General features: G+C 41.8%; 1 protein-coding gene across 2 annotated transcripts in view; it reads right to left on the reverse strand.

Moving 5' to 3' along the window:
* The window catches only part of GSG1L (GSG1 like), a 222,386-nt gene that overhangs the window by 11,171 nt on the left and 188,155 nt on the right, over nt 1-23,060 (reverse strand). The window contains exons 3-4 of one of the 2 annotated variants that reach the window (XM_088466734.1): nt 10,290-10,442; nt 1,673-1,784 (exon numbers count right to left, since the gene is read on the reverse strand). In XM_088466734.1, the coding sequence (XP_088322860.1) occupies nt 1,673-1,784; nt 10,290-10,442 (265 nt within the window). The remainder of the gene's footprint in view (nt 1-1,672; nt 1,785-10,289; nt 10,443-23,060) is intronic. The other variant, XM_088466735.1, reaches the window with a different exon arrangement.

Below are 23,060 nucleotides of genomic sequence, written 5' to 3' on the forward strand. Positions count from 1 at the left end.
TCTGATGCAGGGTTGTACACTAATGCCACTGCTGCGTACGGGTCTGTGTACCCAGCTGTGACACAAAAATATGCAAATGTGGCAGCTACCGGGAGCTGTATTGAGACACCCACCTTTGGCATTGCAATCCAAGCATATGAATAATATATTGTAGCATCTGCGTACAAAGACACAGCATCGGTCACAGATCATTTGATTGTCTCAGTCCTGAGTAAGCCTATGAGCCTGCAGAATGGCAGCGGGAACGGAGACGCCGGAGCCATATTTCTAACAAAGGGGATCGCAGATGCAGAATGTGAAATGTCCCCAAAATGTTTGTATCAATTATACTGCAAATAAATAGTCACTGTGAGCAGGGCCGAAACTAGGATTTTTGGCTTACGGGGCAAGACAGCAATTTGGTGCGCCTCCCCCTCCCGTGTAGCAGCCTGTGTTTGTGCTACCCCTCCCCCCACACGTATACACCCTCACCCTCAACCCCTGAAAACACACATTCCTCCCCTGCATGTGCTAATACATGTAACACCAAATATAAGATACTGAATATTAGGCAGCGGCCTGCTCTGCCTAATGGATAACTGGCCCGGAACCTATTTCAGGAGAGAGAGAGAATAGAAATGAAATACAGTAAAAATCAACTGTCTCTCTGACTTGTCAGTGATGATGCAGCTGCCAGACTGTGTGTAATAGTTGTCTCTTCCAGTTCTTGCTGATTTGACTGTGTTGCTGCGACTGCCTCAGGGTTGGGGAGGGTGTATGCGGTCAGTGGAGCAGACAGTAGTGTTGCTGCTGCTGCAGCTTGCTTCCTGGGCTTGTAGCCAGGTCATGCTGCCAGGTTACTCTTGCCTCCTCCTCTTAGGTGGCTACAGGGAGGGAGGTAGGGACAGAAGGGCCAGCGCAGATGCAGCTTTGCATGTAGTGACTAATGACCCAGAAGCTGTGTCATAGATATTCAATACTATGGCAAATGTGCTGCGCAGCACACACCAGGTGACTGGAGATGGGTTACCCTGGCCGGGCAGCTTTATTGCTTGTTTTTCTGTCTAGTAGCACAGTGAGGACTGGCTCGACGGCGTAATCTGTATGCAAAACAAATGTAGGCACCACAGGGGGCCTTACCCACCTAGCCCCCCCCTAGTTGCGGCATTGCTGTGAGTGACTATAATGACACATTCGCAGTGCGACTTAGAGGCATGCGCAGATTGACAATTATTGCTTAACTGTGAAAACATCGGTATTCCGGCTAACTCTGAATCAGGCGCATACTCTGCTTTGGGAGAAATCAGTCTACTTTGGTTACTATATTAATGATATATCTACAATATGATCTTATTAAGTTAAGTATATTTTCCACATACATTTTTCTTAGCTATCCTATATTCTATACTGTATTTCTTAAATTCTCTGGAGGAAAAATAAGTTTGGCTGACAGATACAGGTTCTCATACTGTACTCTCAGCATGTCATGGGGAGAATACAAAGCTACACACTTTATGGGATTTGCCCAAAATATTGACATGAAATAAAAAAAAAACCTACAAAAGAAACTAATTGAAGCTTAATTTGTACAAAAAAAACCCAACAGTGGTGGACAGTATTAAATTTCAGCTATAATATGTAGTCATTTATATTTGATATATTGTTATTTCTACTAATTAGTATTTCTACCTACCAGAAAGACCACCCGTAATCCCATGAATGGGGTCTCCAGTCTTCAGGTCCCAAACTCACAGTTACTTGAAGGACTTGAGTGTACATCATGTGAGCCACCATTCCTAGAAGACCTTTAGGCGAGATAAATATCACAATGTTGCAACAATTGAGAAAACAGTGTTAGGTGGGTGTTTAAATAAGAGTAATAGAAACATAGTTTAAATAACAATTTAACAAAAAGGTCACATTTAGAGTATTGTGCCATAAAAGTGCAGGACAAAGAGCATTTGTTACAATTCAGTCTCTATGAAAGATTAAAATGTGCTGATTTACAAAGCAATTGTTCAAATTACATTTATGTTGAAAATGAGCAGACTAGATATTTGCAAAATTACTACAAAGTAGATCATATACTAATAGAAGAGGACAAGCTTTCAAAATATGGGTATGAAGCTGTCAAATACATTCTTAGTTTCAGTGTAATGAAAGTGTTTTGTATTTTCTGTTTAGATCTATTTTACTCAGGTTAGTTATACAGTGTTTTTGTGGCTAAAAAAAAATCCATCATAACAACCAACATACTGCAATGCATTTTATCTGAGCTACAGTGCTTTTCCATATAATTTCCTAGCAAAATGTAAAAATATATGTTTTAGTTCTTTTTAACATGAGTTACTACCTTAGACCTGGTTATTTTAATGGTGGACTAAATATGATAAATTAAGCAGAAGACCCTGGTTTGGAGCAAATGGATCATGTTGGCAGGTATGCACATAGGGAACCAAGGGTCAACTGTTATATTGAAACAAAAGTTTGGAATAGACTTACATTTTCTCTCCTAAAACAAATCCAGTGCACAATTTGTTGATTACCCTTCAGCAATTTTACTAAATACATTGCCCTTTCTGTTTTAATGAGCCATGTCTGTATTTCAACAGCAATATTTGTTTATGGCCCTTGGATAAAACCCAATGCTGTACTCTTGATAGAGTTTCACCAGGTCAATGAAAACAGACAACTCAGCCCAATTTTATAAATTTATGGTAGAAAAACACAAATCTTAGAAAGCCAGAAAAATAAATTACTGTACTTTTAAAATTTGTATAGTATACAGTATATAAGTCAGCACATTGAAGTTATCCATAGGAGCACAATATTTTTACTTAATTGCTTTCTACAATTGTGTCCAGTTACAATTTTTTAGATTAATATATCAGTTGCATTTCTAACTGCAAGATCAGTGTAGGGAGGAAATTCAATTGGTCACAGGCTTTACCGCGTAGTATTAGCTTGTGCCTGGAGCTACTCAATTAGCGGCCCGTGGTAAGACTTCAACTAGCCCCAAGACAGCACTTAACATAGATTTCTGTTCACACCCGCCTTGGGGCTAGTTGCAGGGCATTTCATGGGCCACTAATTGAATAGCTCCTTGCTCTTTACCTTTGAGTTGAAGGCACATGGTAAAGATCTTGTCTAATTGAATATCTCCCTAGAACAGAATAGAAAGAATGATAGCTATAAAGTGTTTTTATTTAACCTAAATTTGTTTTATTTGTGTATTTATTTTCCTATTAATAAATTGAGCTTGAAAAAGAAATCAGTACATTTTGTACTGTACAGAAGATATGATGAAAGAAAAACAAAGACAAAATAGCATTCTACTTTAGTTTGTATATTGTTTTAAAGTACATAGTAATTACAATGCTTTGTCCAATGATGCTTAAAATTGAGAAGAGTTCAGACAATGTTGTTATTCTTTCAAAAATGAAAGAAAAACATTTACTGTGAATGGCCCTGGATTCCTATTTGTGTAATGTTTATTATTATATTTTTCACTTAAATTATATAAATGTTTAAAAATATACTTTTTACTCATTCACAGAGTGCCATATATTTAATTAGTGTTGTTCTGAATATTATAAACATGCTAAAATAGTAATTAACTTCTCATAATTGACAGAATTTATATTCAGCACTTGACCTATGTGAAGTCTCTCAGGATTCCATCTCTTTATTCATACTACTAATCTTCACTGTGACAGCAACTGGGGACTTGTTCCCCTCCAGCAAAGTTGACCTCTATCCACAGAGCAATAAAACACTAACAATAATTCTAACACATATTTAAATTAATATATTTTAATATGAGGTGTTTTAAATATTTTATAACAACAATAATAATAATAATAATAATAATAATAATAATAATAAATATTATTATTATTAATATTCTGCCATATGTTTTTATTTTACAGCTGTGAATAAGTTGGATATCATTACACTATATTATATTATGGGAAATTTATTCATATATCCATATTAGTAATATGAAATATATTTCAACAATTATATATAATAAATATATATATAATTATATACAGATATTATTAGAGAAACATATACATATGCTAATTAATGCAAATATCGCATCAGTTAATCATGAGGCAGTAGCCCAATGCATAAAGGTCAAGAAATTTAGTTGTTCAGACCAAACACAATAATGCAGAATAAATGTGATCTAAATGACTTTATGGAATGATTGTTGGTGCCAGATGGGTTGGTTTGAGCATTTCAGAAACTGCTAATCCCCTGGGATGTTTGTGCCCAATAATCTATAGATTACAGAGAATTGTTCAAAACAAATAACATCCTATGAGCACCAGTTATCTGGGCAAAACTGCCTTGTTAATGAAAGAGGTAAGAGGAAAATGGGCAGACTGGTTTAAGTGGACAAGAAGGCAACAATGGCTCAAATAACCATGTGTTACAACAGTGGTATGCAGAAAACCATCTCTGCATGCAAAGGATGTTGAATCTTGAAATAGATGGGCTACGGCAGTGGGAAACCACTTTTACACTTCTGTCAGCTAAGAAATGGAAACTGAGGCTGCAGTGACCATAGGCTCACCAAAATTGAGATTCACCAGGTATGATGAATCTCAATATCTGCTGCAGCATGCAGATGGTAATGTGATTTGGTAAATAACATATATACATGGAGCCATCATTCCTTGTGTCAACAGCTCAGGCTGCTATTGGTAATTGGTGTGGGGAATTTACTAATCCCCTTAATATGAATTTAATATTTTTTAGATGCCATAGCATATATGAGTATTGTTACTGACCATGTGCATCCTTTGAAGTAGAACACCTTGGAATGGTTGCAATGGCTGGTTTAAGCAACATGACAATGAGTTGTGTTTACTCCAATGGTTACTGATCTGCAAGCCAATAGAGCACCTCTGGGATGTGGTAAAATGTGAAAATTACAATATGAATTTGCCACTGACAGATCGGCTGCAAATTAATGGAGCCATCATGTCAGCATGGACCAGAATGTCTAACAAATGTTTCCAGCACCCTGTTGAATCCATTCCATGAGGAATGCTATGATTGGATATTTTACTGTTTTATTTTTAATTTACTTTCTAATAGTTACTTTTAGAGGCTAACTTGGTACAGATGCACTACTGGTCAAAGTTTTTAGAATACCCCTATTATTCCATGTTATATTGAAAATGAAGTGACTCACATCTAGTAAATAACCTGAAATGATACAAAAGTACACAGGAAACTGCTACAGGTTAAAAAAAAAAGTTCAAGTTACTGTAGAAAAAGTTGAAAACTAATGCACATTTCACAGATATTTTCAGGAAGCAAGTAATGGGTTCAGTTTTTTCAGCAGCAATAAAAAAAGTCTTGCCTGGGCCACGAAGCACAGCCAGTGGACCACTGAATACAGGATTATGGTCTTGTGGGCCAATAAATCAAAATGTAAAATCTTTGCTTCATCACACAGGGTTTATGTACACCATGGAGTAGGCAAAATAATTGTTCCTCCTCATTGTGTGGGGTTTATGTATTCAGGGGTGCCATCAGGGCTCTGCAGGGACTGGAGTCCTGGGCCTGGACGGAGAGGGGTACCCGCCCGCAATGCTGCTGGCGGCCTGCCTTCGGCTCCTACTTACAAAGCTTGCAGCTCTACAATAAAGTTTTTTTTTCTTTGGACACTGGCGGGTGTGACGTCACGACACACCACTGATAAAGAAGCTGCGGCATGTGAGGAGCAACAACAAGTAGCAGGTAAGTGTGGAGCTGACCTGGGCTGTGACTGGCTGGGGCTGGACTGAAGACAAGTGTCGGACAACAGTGCTGAAGAGTCAGAAGGGGGCTAGAGGCGTCAAACATTTTACTAAATTTTTTTTGTGTAGGGGGCTTTGTGAGGGGAGAGCCCTGCCTGTCTGCCTATTTTGTCAGTACCGGGCCCAACCATTTCTGATGGCAGTCCTGTATCTATTAAATGGCAACTTGTAAACACTGTTTCCAGGCGTTTTTAAGCTCAATATATTAAAGGGCAAAGCTTTTAAAAGCAAAACACTTCCTCATTGAAGGACCTCCCCAGTAAAGATATACTTCTGTATGTACTGTACCTCAAATTAATATAGAATCACCATTGTGTGATACAGTATTAACAATTTCTATTTATTTATATAAAAAAACCATACTTAGACGGAATATCATGTCATAGGGCCAGTGCAAGTTTAGATGATGTCACCAATGGTGGCATCTAAAGATGTACCAAGCAGTATTACAGTGTCTACAGATGCTGACAATGGCATCTCAGACCATGAACATTCCTACCGTATACATGAATGTATACCATGTCTGTGTCCAGCTCTTAATCAGGCCCAGATACTTGAAGAAAACCCCTTATTATTTATGCAATAATGAAATAATTTTAAATTGTGTATATATTTAGATATGTGAGAATTATTGTTACTATTTAATATATAAATGGTTTTATTAAACACCATTTTTGTGTGATCTTAAATTGTGGCAATTATAATAAAATAAATATCAATATAGTATATTTTTAATAACATATAACAAAGTTTTTTTACTTTTATATATTTTTCGAGCTGAATTAGTTGGAAGCTGGCAGACTCCTTTAAACAAGCTGCTTTCTGTTATATTTTAGGTGCTAATTTGATTGCTGGAAAAGAGAATGTTTGTTTTATTGTATTGAATATAACTTCCTCAGGGTCCTTTGTACGATATTTGGCTTTTATGCTAATAAAGCATTTTTATAAACCTCCTAATTTAGTAATATCAGTACAGTATGTTGGTATGCTAATAAATAATCTTTGTAGGGCAGCTCAAATTAGTACTTCTGTATCTACCATTTTGTATGGTGAGCATTCAGGAGCATGAGAAGACTGGTGAGGGGATAAGCTGTAGAGTTAGGACTATTTGAAAATAACTTCAAGAAAATGGAACATAATTGCATCTTGTGAATGAAATATGCACACAAAGGGCGTGAATCAGAGGCACATGGTAAGTGCACGCAATGTTGACATTCGCTTAGTTGAGTGAAAGCCCTTATGATGCTTGTGTTACCCGGAATGTACACACAAATTTGCTGTTGCATGCGGGAATGCTGGTATCTGAGATGGCGAGGGAAAACAATGGCCCGTTCCTGGGTGTTGACTGGGAGTTAGCTTGAAGTGTACGCATAAAAATCTGTCATGTGGGAGTGTTATGGAGGTGTCACGGGGGTGTCAGTGCAAGCAGCTGTGTTCTGAGACACAGAGCCACTGCTACAGAGGCCATGTTCAGATGGAGAACTTGCACCTGCCACTGTCAGTACAAGCAATGGTGTGCCAATGGTGAGTGTCTTGAATCACCAATGGTGTTACACCATGCAGCAATGCTGAAAGTGGGCATTTCAGTGCTTGCACATTCAAGTGCACAACTAGTACACCAGGGGAAGCCAGAAAGTAGAATTTGCATATTATTGCTGCCACGACATTGCCAAAAGACGCAGTTGCGGTTGCAACTGTGTACACCTCTGAATCAGACCGAAAGTATTGCTCCCAACCTGCGGGCACAGAATTACTGTATATTCCTCCATATGCAGATTGTACGCATTTTGCAGTGTGCTGGCACCCTATATGTACACTTGGGGCCTGATTCAGACCTGGTTGCAAGTGCTGAGCACTCGCAACCGGGTCGATGGTGGCCCACAGCGCATGCGCATGACGGAGTCGGCTCTGTCGTGCGCATGCGCGAGACCCGGCTAGCGACGGGCACTCCGTCACTCCAGGTCTCGCACCAAAGGGGGCGAGCTGTCGATGTTCAGTGACAGCTCGCTCAGTTTGGTGGGCGGGCCGGGGGGTGGCTGCCCAAACAGAGGCGTTCCCGAGGGAACGCTTGCCGTTTGGGAGCGGCCCCAGTGACATCACGAGTGATGTCAGTGGAGAGCTTCCGGCTCTGTTAGAGCCGAAAGCTCTCTGGGGCTTGCGATGAATGAGACCCTACCACAAGGGTCTCGTCGCAAGCCCGATGGTCGCGATGGTCTTGACCATCGCGACCATCATCATGGCCACTCGCAATAGCTGTGGGTCGTCACCCACAGCTATGCGAGCGGCCAAGAGGCCGCTCCAAAAAAAAAAAAAAGCCCGGCCCTGATTCAGAGCGAGCGGCTCTGAATCAGGCCCATGGTTTGCTTCTAATGATCATAGTCACTGTGCACTTGCGCCCACTTTATACTAGGTGCAAAACATATGTCATGAAGCAGGTACATATACACTTATTTCTATGCCTGCATACAGTAGCCCGCAGTTCTGTTAACACGCCCTCATTGAACAGGCAAGATTATGCTCTGCCAACAAGTGCACGTTCAATCTAAGATCAGCCCTAAACCCTTTAGTGTTTCTTTTTTACATGAAGTGCAGTATATAGTTCACTGGTGACTGACAATATATCATGGTGCTTGCTGACTCTGGTAAGAGAATGCATAGTTAAGACTTACTGAATTCATTAACCTTTACTATCATATCCCTGATGAATTTGTTGTTGAGTCACATCCCACAGCTTCCTTTGCTTATTACCAAACTTGTAGATGTATTATGTAGATGCTTATTGGCATTCTACTGATTTGGAAAAATAATCTGTATAGCACCAAAATGGGACAAAATGATATATAACTTATGTAATACTGTATTTGTATTGTCCAATGGATTGCTTGTATTGTTTCACCACATTGAACTGTTTTTTATTCATTTGTACCAGGAAAACATCTAAATGTGTACATTTAAAGCTCCCCCCACCACCATCACTGCTACCAGATAGTTCTAGTTCATCCATGGTGAAAGGTACCTCTGTATATAAAAACACACCTATCTTTTTCTGTACTGTTGTATTTTCTGTATTTTGTCACACATTATGTATATGACATCATCAGACCTCTCCTAGGTGACCCCTGTCCCCAGCATCCTGCCCCCATGTCACCCCATTTATTTCTATAGGGTAGCACCAGTCTCCTTGCACCCAGTTCTCCCACATATTATTTGCTTCTTTCTTCCTGCTGCCACCATTTAGGCTGGTCTTACACCAGTAGGCTCTTACCTGAAGAGCTGGCTAGCACTCTGCAGTACTCTATCTAGCAGCAGACTGATACAGGTGGATAGTGAAGTCAGTGTGCAGTGGTCTTGGATTGAGTTGCTGTCCTCAGCACCTGCCTTCTCTGTGTCTCTGGTGATAATAAGCTGCTTCTCTCTGTCAGATCAGTGATCCTATGATTCCTAACTCTTTCAGATCTCAGAGGATTAGGGATGGAAATCGGAAGCCAATGGTTGACAAACATTGATGATCCCTTTAGATGACAATACATATTCCATCAAATTGTAAGTATTGATGGTTGCCAGCCAGTGGATGCAGCTTTCCGATGGCTGACAGGGTGGACTGCATCTCTGTATCCCCATCTAGTAAGAAGGGCAGGGCTGATGGCAGAGTATCCTCACTAATGTAATGGAAATAAGGGGAAATGTGTTTAGTATTATATTTTGAAGCCCACATTTTGCACTACTCCTATCAGAATACATTTAGCACAGTAAAAACAATAAAAGTAGAACAATTTAATTAAATTAATATAATGGGCAGAGTTGAGTTACGTAAGAATCTTGCAGATTCCCATTTAAACTGATGCACAGGTATCTGGCACCCCTGGCTACCTAGAAGAGGTGCTGCAATGATTTCACTCTTTTGCCCTTGGCAGCGTAACAAATGGCAGTCGTGTTCCAAATTCCTGTGTTTTGTTAGCTCAGCCATGACAAAGTGATTCACCAGCCATGAAACACTGATATTCAAGTGTCACAAAGATTCATTTTAAGAGATTAAATGCCTTGTTTTAAAAGAAATGTGATACCTTTAAATATACATTTTCAACTTCGCTGTAGAGCTCACTTTAATATGCTGTCTGCAAAATGAAATCTTATGTTAGCAATTCCGTCTCCCTATCTAATAACTCTTTGTCTATAAGGCATGCCAACTTCAACCTGATCTGAAAAATGCCTCTGTAAATGACACCATATTGCTGCGCAAATCCATGTGTATTGGCATAAGACAAGCGCAACGTGCGGAAAAACTAATTTTGTAAGGCTTCCCCAGCATGCCATCTGTTGTAAATGACCTCAATGCTCAGCAAAGGTTTCACAGTCTGTACATTAACCTCATATAACTCCAATATGTGTGTTATATTTTCTATCATAGCAAATGCACATGAAAGGCTTAGTGTATGTTGTTTTCAGAATGTATTTCCACCCTATATCTTGTGTGCATTATGAGTTCTAGATTACCTGACAGTACAGTGAAGACAGCAGAAAATGCATTTAACTTCAGACCATCCACAACGTTATTTGACTGAAAGAATTCTAGGCACATAAGGCTGAATCCCACGACTAAAAGTAAAATGAAGAGCACTTCAGACACCACGGACAGCCAGAGAACACCTGGAACACATAACAGTAACAAACAACATTCTGAAATGAGATTTACACATTATGTACAAAGCATGTAAATTGCTAAAGGAAGCAGATAAACATTTGTATCATTAATGGTTTGTTATCTCTCACTTTTAGGGGTCAATTCAATTAGGAGTGATACATGGGCAATGCCGGTGATGTGCCATTTGGCACGCCAGCAACAACACCCTACTATGCCCCTAAGTCATCCCTGCTTCCTGCATTTTAGTTCACAGACCCATAGGAGTGCGTATTAAAATGCAAATATGATGTCTACTGTATGTACAGGATTTGTACGCATTGCACATCACCCGTACATTGTGCTGGAGCAAGCAATATTGCATCACTCCTTATTCAATTGACCCCTTATATTTTAATTCAACTTTTATATCATATTAGAAGTCAGGAAAAAAGACAGGAAAATGTAGTTATGTTTTGCTGAATGTAAGAAACACCAGTTTTGCACTTGACCAAATCTATACATTTCTGCTGGTACCATACACTTGTGTCATATGACTCATTTTGAGCGTGTATAAATGTCAGGGAATGCAAAACATATTTACATATTATGATCACTTCATACAGACTATTAGAGAGGGTATCTGGATGAAAGATCGACAGACACCCAATAGGTTGACACCAGATGTTTGAAAGGCAATAGGTCGACAGGGTCAAAAGTTCAATAGGGTCAAAAGGTTGTCAGGTACGAAAGGTCAACTAACAAATGGTCAACAGGTACAAAAGTTTGACAGAGACAAAATGTCAACACAAAAATGGTTGACCTGTTTTTTTTTCATGTATTTCCACCATATTTAAGGTTAGGGGTTAGGGTGAGGTTTAGACTGTTGGAGAGAACGGTTAGGCATTAGGGGGAGAGTTAGGTTTTAGTTTAGGCACTTGGGAGAGGGTTGGTACAACAGGAGGGGTTAGGGTTAGGCACTAGGTGGAGGGTTAGGTTGAAGATTTGGCTTAAATTAAAAAAATTGTGTCAACCATTTTTGTGTTGAACATATTTGTGTTGACTTATAAATGGGTTATTTAGAACCTGCGCACAGTTGATTGGTTGTGTCAGCTGCTGGTACTCAGGGGTCTATCCCAAATCCCCTATTTTGCAATATGGAGTAAATATGATTTACGAGTACATGCGCTTGACCTGCTTGTGTGTGGTGATAAATAAGTATATATACCCCTAATTCCTATGAGAATGAAGTAGCAGAGTAATTGTCAAAAAATCTATGTTTATTGTAACAATTGTTATCAGATTTTTGTGTTTGCAGCAGAAAGATTAGGTTCTCAGGACAGTCTCAATGCTTCCTTATCCCTAATGCAACTGCAGATGAGCAAAATAAACAAATGTAGGGTGCAGGGGTAGGTTGGGGGGGATGGATGTGGAGATGAAATAGGGGGTAGTAACAGTCCAGTTTCCTGATTGGAGGTGATGTGGGACAGACCTGGGTGTGGGTACTGTCCCCTATGTATAAAGAAAAAATTAGTCAAATAATATCCACTTGCTCCTAACTGGAGAAAGAATAAAAAGTCATGCACGATCTGTTGATAGTAGATAACAAAGTTGCAGGTGTTGCGCTCTGGAGGGGCGGCGTTCCGTGCCCTCTGGTCCGACAACTTACCCTGTGGTCCTGATTCTCGTCACCCTCCGTGTGGATGCTCAATGACCCTGAGAATGGTGAGTCGCATGTGTAGAAGCGGAACCGTAAGTCAAGGGTATGCTGTCGAATGTAGTTTTCTGTGTCCAACGCTTCTTAGCCTTTTTCAGGGACGCATTGGACACAGAAAACTACATTCCAGTTCCGCTTCTACAAATGCGACTTACCATTCTCAGGGTCAGTGAGCATCCGCACGGAGGGTGTAACAAGGCACGCACTGTGACCAGCATCATCCAGACCAGTCTCCTCCGTTGTGAGTTGAGCTACCAAACGGTGGCGGTGGACGGCGGAGGACCATATGACCTCACGGGAGCGTGGGACATAGCTGTCCCGCCGCTGTTGGTGATCCAGGCAGCCCAGAGAAGGTGACTTATCCATCCGTTGGAGACACATAGTGGAGAGGAAGACGAGAATCAGGACCAGAGGGTAAGTTGTCGGACCAGAAGGCACGGGACGCCGCCCCTCCAAAGCGCAACACCTGCAACTTTGTTATTTACTATCAACAGATCGTGCATGACTTTTTATTCTTTCCCTGGTTAGGAGCAAGTGGATATTATTTGACTCATTTTTTTCTTTATACATAGGGGACAGTACCCACACCCAGGGCTGTCCCACATCACCTCCAATCAGGAAACTGGACTGTTACTACCCCCTATTTCATCTCCACATGCATCCCCCCAACCTACCCCTGCACCCTACATTTTTTTCTTTTGCCCATCTGCAGTTGCATTAGGGATAAGGAAGCATTGTGACTGTCCTGAGAACCTAATCTTTCTGCTGCAAACACAAAAACCTGATAACAATTGTTACAATAAACATAGATGTTTTGACAATTACTCTGCTACTAGCTTCATTCTCATAGGAATTAGGGGTATATATACTTATTTATCACCACACACAAGCAGGTCAAGCGCAGGTACTCGTAAATCATATTTACTCCATATTTGTGTTGACTATTTGTCCCTGTCGACCTTTTACACTGTCGACCCTTTGTACCTGTCAACCTATTGCATGTAGACCATCTGGTGTCGACCTATTGAGTATCTACCTAGACACTGTCGATCTTTTATACCACACCCATTAGGAAGATAGTAAATGCCATTTCCGCAAAACATACTCTAAAATATCCACATACATGACTCTACTGCCTTGTATAGACAACCACTATTATAAGAGCACCTTTGTGGATGACAAAAGAAAATGGACAACATGTATGAAAACTCCTCTTCGGTGTCAATGTGTAATAAGTTATATTAACAATATTTGTTATAATATATGAACGGTTCCATTGTCCACAACAAAAAGTTTGTGTGTAAGGTAAATATGACAGAAAGTGATGTTCCTATCATTTACAATGTACGTGGACATTTACCAATTTTAACAGCTCATCAACTTTGATACCCAAGTCAGCGTGGTGAATTTAATGAATATTAGTATCATATTGGTTGTTATGCGTTACATTACGAGTTTTAATGTGACAGCACATATATTCTATTATTTTATTAACTTAGTCCCAAAGTGTTCCAAGGCCAGAGATATAGAAAAAATGTATGGAACGCCTTAACTAATGTACAGTAAATATACAGTTCTTTGCAAATTAATTATGACCAAGCATGTTTTTTGTGCTGTGATTTGTTTCATTTAAAAAAAAAAATACATAGAATTATATAAATATTAATAAGAATTTATATGCAATAACTTATTTTACAGAAATGTTCTTAATTTTAGTTGTAATATTGAATTGCTTTTTATCATTCTTCTTGCAATTCTTCCCATTTCTAGAAGTCTGCACTGCACTGTTAAATAATCAGTACACTGGATGTAGCCAATATCCCTGCGGATGAGATGAAGGTGCACAATGCACCGATTAGGAAGCGACAATGTCTAAAGGTTCAATCTCGGCATAATGCTCAGGGGGCAGTTTAAGAGAGGAGGGGGCCTGTGTGCTGACTACTCAGTGCGAGACCCCTCCTCTCTGTGGTGCAGTAGATTCTGGCATTGTGCCAGAGGCTACTGTGCATGCGCAGATCTCCGGTAAAATGGCACCCGCACCTTGGTTCCGGATACTGCTCACATGCAAAACTCCAGGAAAATGGCCGCAGCATCATATTCCTGGTGATGTGCGCTTGTTTTGCAGAGCCGACTTGGACCTCATGTGTAGGGTGTGCAGTGTGGGCCCGTGTGCATCATATATAAGCTGGTATCATATAAGAGCCTATATCCAAGCTACTCAGGACTGTTTGCCTATTCTTATCCTGCATCCTCTACAGAGATCCATTTCTATATTACATTCATCCTTGAAATTGGGAATATATATTACTGCCTATATTATTGGATTTTTACCACATTGCATCCATTTAATACAAAGAGAATATAACAGCAATAAAATGGCTAACTCCTCTATTTTCAATAATTCCTTTAGCTTTTCAAAGAATGATTTTGGGAAATACAATGTTTTGGATCACCTCCCTATTTTTCTGGAATAGTTTACATTGCATCTACTGCAAAGGTATTTTCTCTGGTTTTACATTCCATGTTATGTGTATAGCCTGAAACATTTTATATCTACAGTATATTATTTCATCATTGTTTTGTTATAATTGTTTTCATTTTTTTTAGAGATACTGTGTGTAATAAAATGTGTTTATTTTATTTATTATATTGTGATACTTTTTGTGCTCCTTGGCAGTGATATTACTTTGTATTGTTTATTACCTATTTTTAATGTCTTTAGTTGGGTACTGTAGATTGACCCCTATTATGGAACAGCATATTTTATCATAATTATTATCAATACTATCTGTGAACCTGAATATAAATTGTTCTGTGTTTAACTTCTGTTCTCATTTCCCTTCTGTTTTAAAGCCACATAGCATCAAAAGCATGAATTTGTTGATGAGCTGCTTGTTTATCACACACCCTTACTGTATCAACTCATTAATCGGAAAGTATTTTACTGGAAAGTAATTTATTGCAAACTCTGATTTGTCATTCAACTTTATTATACCTTAAAACTGCTCAAATCTTGTTATTTTATTTATAGTTTTCATATTCTCCATTTTTAATATGTTCAAGTGATACAGTTTATATACTGTGCAATCCCAAGGCAGTAAGAACATTCCCAGGACTAATTAGAACAATTTACTTATGGAATAGAAAAGGGAACTATTAGCAGGAAAATTGTATATGGGGACAGAGAACGGCTTTTCCTGCAGTGCATCTAAGAACTCACTATACTGGCACTCTTTCCCCATTAATGTTTATTTCAATAATATGGGTCAGCAATAGTTTCTAAGACTCCTCATAATAAAGACGACTGCTGACCTTATGCTATCTGTCCAAACCATACCACCTGTAATGTATGCGTGTATGGATTTTATTATCTTCAGCTGCTGTTCTGCTCTGAGACCTTCATTTTCTGCGTTTTAACATATCAAAGAATTCCCTGAAGATAAAATGCTCCCTGCCACAGAATGCTATGCTGTTCCTGGAATTCTAATGTTGCTGAATATAGGAATGAGAATGGTTAGTGTACAGAACCTTAACTATATTCTAAATTCTTAAGACGAATTATTGGAAAGGAAAATACATATAGAAATGAAAGATTCCCTTAGCAACTAGAGATGTTTTTGTACTTAACAGTTACTTTCTCTTGTAACAGTGTTTCAGATATGGAAGAGTCAGATTTTTGGTGCCATTGTTATAAACATTAACTGGGTTGCACTGTTATGTAGTGTTAACAGTTAACCAGAAACAATAGTATAAATATTCAGTCATCTACTGTAGCTATTTAGTTTCAGGTCTCTGAAACAGTCATGTATTATTATTTATTTGTTTATTTATATATACCCCATCATATTATGCAGCATTTTCCAAATAATATTAATTAATTCACATCATTTCCTGCCCCATTGGGGCTTATAGTCTAAATTCCCTACCACACAAACACACACACGTTAGGGTTCATATAAGGTCCATATACAGTACAGATAGTGCCCTAGCCAGAATCAAGCCCACAGGCTCAGTGCTGTAAGGCAGCAATGATAATTATTTTGTCACTGAGTACAGTGGTTAGCATTGCTGCCTCCACAGAAAAGCTTCCCACTATCCCTGATGGAAGAACAGAAGGGTGGGGGGAGGGGGGGATTATACCGTAGACAATTGCTTTAGTAATGCTAAATAGGTTTCCATTACAAGCATAGGACCATACTTATCAGTTATTGCTTATCAAATTATAAATTGAAGGGATAAACCAAAAATCACATCCAGGGACAAGGGTTCTGTAAGGACCCAGTCCGTACCATGTGTTAGTAAAGTGATCGCTATTGCGAAAACTACTAGGGGGCTGCTTTGCTGTCAAAAATGGAGTTACCGTGGCAGATATTGGAGATATCTCTTAAATAGTATGAACAAAACAATAACAAAGTCACTTAAGGCTCCTACACACTATTTTAAACGATATGACCGATTCCGACACATCGAAACAACAAATTGTTTAAATCGTCAAGTGTGTATGCACTAAGCGAACTTCTGTGTCGTCGTTCATCGCATCTTCAGATATTTTTTACATGCAGGAAGATCTGTCAATCTAGTTAACGATTCCCTTCAGATCGTACAACCAAACGACCAGGCGATATGGTTACATTATATACTTAACGATCTAACCACCAAATGATGCAAGATATATAGTTTGGTTGTTTATTAGATTGCACAGTGTATATGCACTAGGTCATTTGTCTGGGAGTTCAGGGGAAATCGTTGACGACATCGCATCATTAGCAAGTCGTCTAATGTGTACCTAGCTTTACAGTACAGAGCAGGACATGGACATGGATCATAAACATTGCTGCATCAGCAGTCATAATACCCAGGGTAAAGGTGTCATTGTAGGCAGTCGGGAGGAGATGATGGTAAGATGATGGTATAAGTGAGGGACGGCAAGTACATGAGGGAAGAGGACCCTGCTCATGAGAGCTTACAGAGTAACGGGGACTCATACAACACATGTCCCACCCTGCTGGGCAGTCAGTAAATGTCACCATTGATGACAGCCAGTGTACAGTAGTCTATCGGTCCTTTGTGGAAGCACTCAAACTGATGAAACAATACCAGCACAGGGCATTAATGGGCATACTGGGGGTCTCCTGAATTTTGTGTGCAGGGTTTGCCCGTGGGCAGGACCCTTTGGCATAGGCTAGGGAAAGTCACTGTAGGCAATAAGTTACTGCAATACCTAGTACACCTGTCCAACAGCATTAAAGAAGACCTGGCAGGTTTTTGCAGACAATTTAATATAATGCAAATATGGCAAAAAGAGACCTTGTCAAGCACTGAGCTACAGCTGTCCAGGAACCTAGTGGTGCTGGAGCTTTTGCCTATAGTTTTTATTTTGGAGCACTGGGCAAAATACTGGCAAACAGTGGTGCAAGTAGAGAAAAGATTTTATTGGTACTGTGGGCCTTCAGCGCATGTGCAAATAAATGGGCTTCATTCCTCATGAGGGGCATGGCCACTCGAAATGGGTGTGTGTCAGCGTGACATGCCACCTGTTTGTTGTCACTGGGGACATTCCTCTTCATTCTATTCTAAATAAACCTTACCTATATGGTGGTTTGCAATGGGGAACCTCTGAAGAAACTGATCCTCCCTGGGCAGACTGTGGGCCTGATTCAGCAGTGCACTGTTCGATGTTCGGGAATCTGTGCAGGTGCCAGATCCGTTTTGCGCATGTGGAGAACGGGTAGGCGAGGCCGCACGCAAACTGGCAGCAGACTGTCAGTGATTGACAGTCTGCTGCCGTTTGTGGGCGGCAATGCACGCCGTTTCCTGAAAAGGAGGCATGACGCCACTGTTGCGGGGGAGGGAAGAAGCCAGAATCTGCATCGGCTGATGGAGATTTCCTGGCCTCTTCCCCTAAACTGCAGCCGGCCGATGGTACACAATTAACTAATGCTGCGTTGAACAACGCAGCTCGGATAAGTAATGCACAGGAGGCGTGATGCCTCCTGATGCATTACCATATCTGCAAGGATCGCAATTGCAGCTTTGCAATTACGATCCTTACAGAATCAGGCCCTGTGTCTTCAGTCAGTATACATGTAGGAGATCACATGGTCTCGAAGATGTCTGTTTGTGTAGGAATTTAAATAACCAATGTCATCATTATACAACAGAAGTTTAACCAGACTAGTGCACCATGTCACGTCTTGCCCTCTGTATCCCCTCCAGTCTCCTTCCCCTTGTATCTCTCCAACCCCCTATTTCTTCTTCAGGGTCAATAGGTTCCACAGGATCTACCTTGGGGTATGTAGTTGAAGTGATCCATTGCACCAGACAGTTTATAGCTTGAAGCTCCCAGCATGCATAGGTCCTCCTCCCTATATACCCCGCCCCCAGCCACAGGCATTCAGTTTCTTTGTTTGGTACACGGCAGGATCCAGACATACTGTTTTAACAGCGGGACTGCCTATGCAGTCCCAGGCTTTTATTTTCTGGATTTACCTTTAGTTTTTTGAACTTCTGAGTTTATGATGCAGCACCTTCTACCTCCGCCGATGCCAATACCGCTATATGCACTGGGCATTTTGGCGGGCCTCAGCATGGCTTAGCTAGCGGCATCGCTGGGGTCCAGACTGCGATCGGATTCACGGAGATGGCAGGTAAGATAATTCCTTGTGTGGGGAATCTTGCGCAAAGCAGTCCAGGCCTCCGGTGTAGGATACGCATCGGAGGCAGCTGCAGGTGAAGGTCTCATTTAACGTGTCCTCACTTAGGCGGCCGGGGCCATATCGACTATCGCCGGGGATGGGTAGTAGACGCTCTAGAGTGCACTAGATAGCATCTATTACTGTGAGGCCATCATACCCGTGTTGTCAAAATTGCAGCTTAGGGGAGATAGGCGCTCCCCCGGCCACTCCTCCCCCATCCCAGACGCAACTTCTGGTTGCGGATTCCCGTGTCTGGTTTGCTACTTCTGACCACCTCATGTTTGAGACGCTCACAGTCCACCTTGGGTGCGCTGCTGAAAGCTGTTTGTCTCAGAGATTAGGTCTGTCTCCTTGTATACCTCTCCCTTGGGTCAGTCATATAGCACTCTATATCCTACCAATACCCCTGAGCAGCTGGTCAGTTGATTCAGAGTTTATTTGCATTAGCATTTGATTATATTTATGCATTGTATGTGACTGTAATGCTAGCTGCTGTATTTATACTGCCTTTTTTGTTTTCAAAACTGTCAGATATAGCCATTGCTGTGTTTCTCCTCATCCCAAGGTGTGTCGGTTTTTTTATTTGTGTTAAGTCATATTGCATTTACAATTTATCTTTATACCTGTTACACATTGCCATGTCTAAAGGTAAAGGCGAGAAGGATGTTCCTCCTGTGCCGAAGTCATGTAAATCCTGTTTGGCAGGCCTGTCTGAGCAGGATTTTGTGGAAGATGGGTTGTGTAGTGTCTGTTGTAAACAGACAGCTTTTTTATCTTGTACACCTGCACCAGCACAAGAACCTGGGTGGAATCTTGGTCTCAGGTTTTGTCGCATTTGGTGGACAGGGCCGCAGCGTTGTGTGCTCCTCCCACGATACTGCCTCCTGCTATGGGGCACCCACAGCATTTGCATCCTTCTATGTATATGTCCCCCATGAATCCCTGTTGGTTTGATTCTTCTGCTCACTCTAGTCAGAGTATGCTGCCGACTATAGCCCCTCAGCAGGTGCAGGTGAATAGACCAGTGGCAGTAAAGCATGGGCATAAGAGTGATTCTCTTCAGACATTGCCTCAGGATTCTGACTCAACCTCCTCATCAGAGTTTGGGGTATACTCAGTGGAAGAAGACCACCAATCCTCTGTGGATGTCCCCTCTATGGTGAGAGCAGTTAGATCTGTCCTTAGTATAGAGGAAGAGGAGGTTCTGCCAAAATCTAAGACCCCGGTCTTTAGACGTCAGAAGATGTGCAGAGATTATTTTCCTCAGTCTGAACAACTGACGAATCTCATGTCTGAAGCATGGTGTACTCCAAATAAGCATTTCCATGCTACAAGGAATTTAACCTCTTGATACCCATTTGCACTTGGTGAATGTAACAAATGGGAAGTTCCTCCATCGGTAGATGTTCATGTAACTAGATTGATCAAGAGCTCTACATTACCCATTCCGGCAGCATCCCCATTAAAAGAGCTTACAGATAGAAAACTTGATTACTATTTAAAATCAGTGTTTTCATTATCTGGAGCTATTACCAGACCAGCTATGGCTGTAGCATGGGTAGCCAAAGCTATGGAAGAATGGACGAAGGCTCTGGAGGATGCAGAATGCTACCAAAGAACAGCTGTCTTATCTCAGTCAGATGCAGGAAGCAGCTATGTATATGGGGGAAGCGGTCATTGATGCAGGTATCTTGGATTCTAGGGTATCAGCAACTTCAGTTGCAGCTCGAAGAACCCTTTAGCTAAAAACCTGGAAGGCAGATACAGGTCCAAAAAGGCTTTGGAGTCTTCCATTTGTTGGGAAGGTACTGTTTGGACCAGAGCTGGATGACATAGTGTCTTCTCTGGTGACATCTAAGTCTGTGGGGTTGCCATCTACAACTACCTCTAAGTATAGGCAGTCGTCAGCTCGGTCCTTTCGCCCATGGAGTAGGGCAAAGGGACAGTCTTCTAGACTGGATAATTCCCACAGGAAACCGCAGACCAGGAATTCCTGGTCAACCAGGCATCCTGCTTCCAAGCGGAACAATAAGCCCACTGCATTATGGGGCGGGCCTCCCCTTGGGGCGTCTCAGGGTTGGAGGCTGACTTCTACAGTTTTCTCATGCCTGGCATCAGACGACTATGGATGCCTGGGTTCGCGAGGTGGTCTCTCATAATTACACCATCATGTTCCTGAGGCATCCTCCTCAGAGGTTTGTGGGTACAACCCTTCCTTTAGACCCGGTCAGGTCTTTGGCCCTCATTCAGAGCCGTACGCTCTGAGCAGAGCGCACGCTCTGCATGAGGGCCGGGCTCCATTTTCATGGAGCGTCCTCCTGGACGCTCGTATAGCTGTGGGTCACCACCCACAGGCTATACGAGCGTGCATTTTGATGGCCGCGATGGTCGTGACCATCGCGACCATCGAAATTGCGAGCCGGAGCCTGCGGTTGAGGTTTTCAACCGCAAGCTCCGGAGTGATTTTGGCTCTATCAGAGCCAAAATCACTCCCACTGACATCACTAGTGATGTCAGTGGGCCGGCTTCTGACGGGAGGCGTTCCCGTGGGAACGCCCCCGTCAGGGAGGCACGCCCCCGGCACGCCCACCAAAGGGGGCGTGCTGTCAATCAACATTGACAGCACGCCCCCTTTGATCGGACACAACGAGCGAAGGAAAGTCCTTCGCTCGTCGTGTCTGGCGCATGCGCACGACGGAGCTCCCTCCGTCGTGTGCATGCTCAGTGCAGACCATCGACCCACTTGCGAGCGGACAGCCGCTCGCGAGTGGGTCTGAATCAGGCCCTTTGTCTTTCCGGGAGGCTATTGTGGCCCTCCCGAGGTCAGGAGTCATAATCCCCGTTCCTGTGATGCAACAGGGAAGGGGTTATTATTCAAATTTGTTTTTGATTCAGAAACCAAATGGGTCACATCGCCCTATCTTGAAGCTGAAGTCTCTCAACAGATTCATCCATGTGCCAAATTTTGTATGTAAACCCTACGGTCAATTATGTTGGCAATGAAGCCTGGAAATTTCATGGTCTCCCTGGATATACAGAATGCTTATCTGCATTTTCCTATTGCACGAACTAACCAAGGATTTCTGAGATTGTTGGTAGATCAGCAACATTACCAATTTCAGGCTGCACCCTTCAGGCTGGCCACAGTCCCTTGGGTATTTACCAGGATAATGGCAGTCATGACTGCTTATCTCAGATGACAAAGAGTCAGGATACTGCATATGTGGATGATCTCCTGATATTAGCACAATCTCAGGAGATGTTACAATGTCATCTCTAGATAACCCTTTTCTGCCTAGAAGAGCACGACTGGACAATCAATTGGAAAAAGTCTTCTCTTTCTCCAACTCAGCAAATGGTGCACTTAGGGGTGCTGCTGGACTGTCTGGGTCAGAGGATTCTTCTACCAGAGGACAAGATTGCGGCGCTACAATCTTGTGTGCACATTCAACTTTGCAAGAGAGAAGTGTCAGTTCACTTGGCATTGCAGGTGTGGGTCCATGGTATCCACATTTGACATGGTGGCTTATGCCCAGTTCCCCTCCAGGTCCCTTCAGTAATGGATTCTGTCTCATTGGGATGGTCCGTATCATCGGATAAAGTCTCAGATGATCCCCATTTTGCCAGAGGTTTGGCTCTTCCTCGCCTGGTGGCTGCAGACAATTCAGCTAGACAAGGGTCTCCCGTTATGGGTCACAGATTGGGTACTCCACACCATGGATACAAGTCTGCGAGGATGGGGTGCGGTGACAGGTCATCACACCTTTCAGGGAAGAGGGACGGCTCAGGAAAGTCACCTACAGATAAATGTTTTGGAGCTTCGTGAAATGCACAGAGCACTCATTCACGGCAGGCCTGTCCAGATTCAGTCTGACAATATGACTGTAGTGGCCTATATCAACCATCAAGGAGGCACACGAAGTCTGGCACAGAATTGACGAACCGTATGCTGTGGACAGAATGCCATCTTCCAGCTATCTCAGCAATATTCATCCCTAAAGTCCTCAACTGGGAAGCAGACCTTCTAAGTCATCAGAACATACACATCGGAGAATGGGCTCTTCATCCGGACATCTTTCAAATCCTGGTGGACAGGTGGGGATTATCGGACGTAGACCTAATGGCGTCACATCACAACCACAAGGTCACCAGGTACAGGTCCAGAACAAGGGACCCATCAGCCTCCTTTATGAATGATCTGGCGGTGAGGTGGAACTTCTGGTTGGCATACCTGT

Source organism: Taudactylus pleione, unplaced genomic scaffold (assembly GCF_031769625.1).
Source record: "Taudactylus pleione unplaced genomic scaffold, aTauple2 ptg000066l, whole genome shotgun sequence".
Taxonomy (NCBI): Eukaryota; Metazoa; Chordata; class Amphibia; order Anura; family Myobatrachidae; genus Taudactylus; species Taudactylus pleione.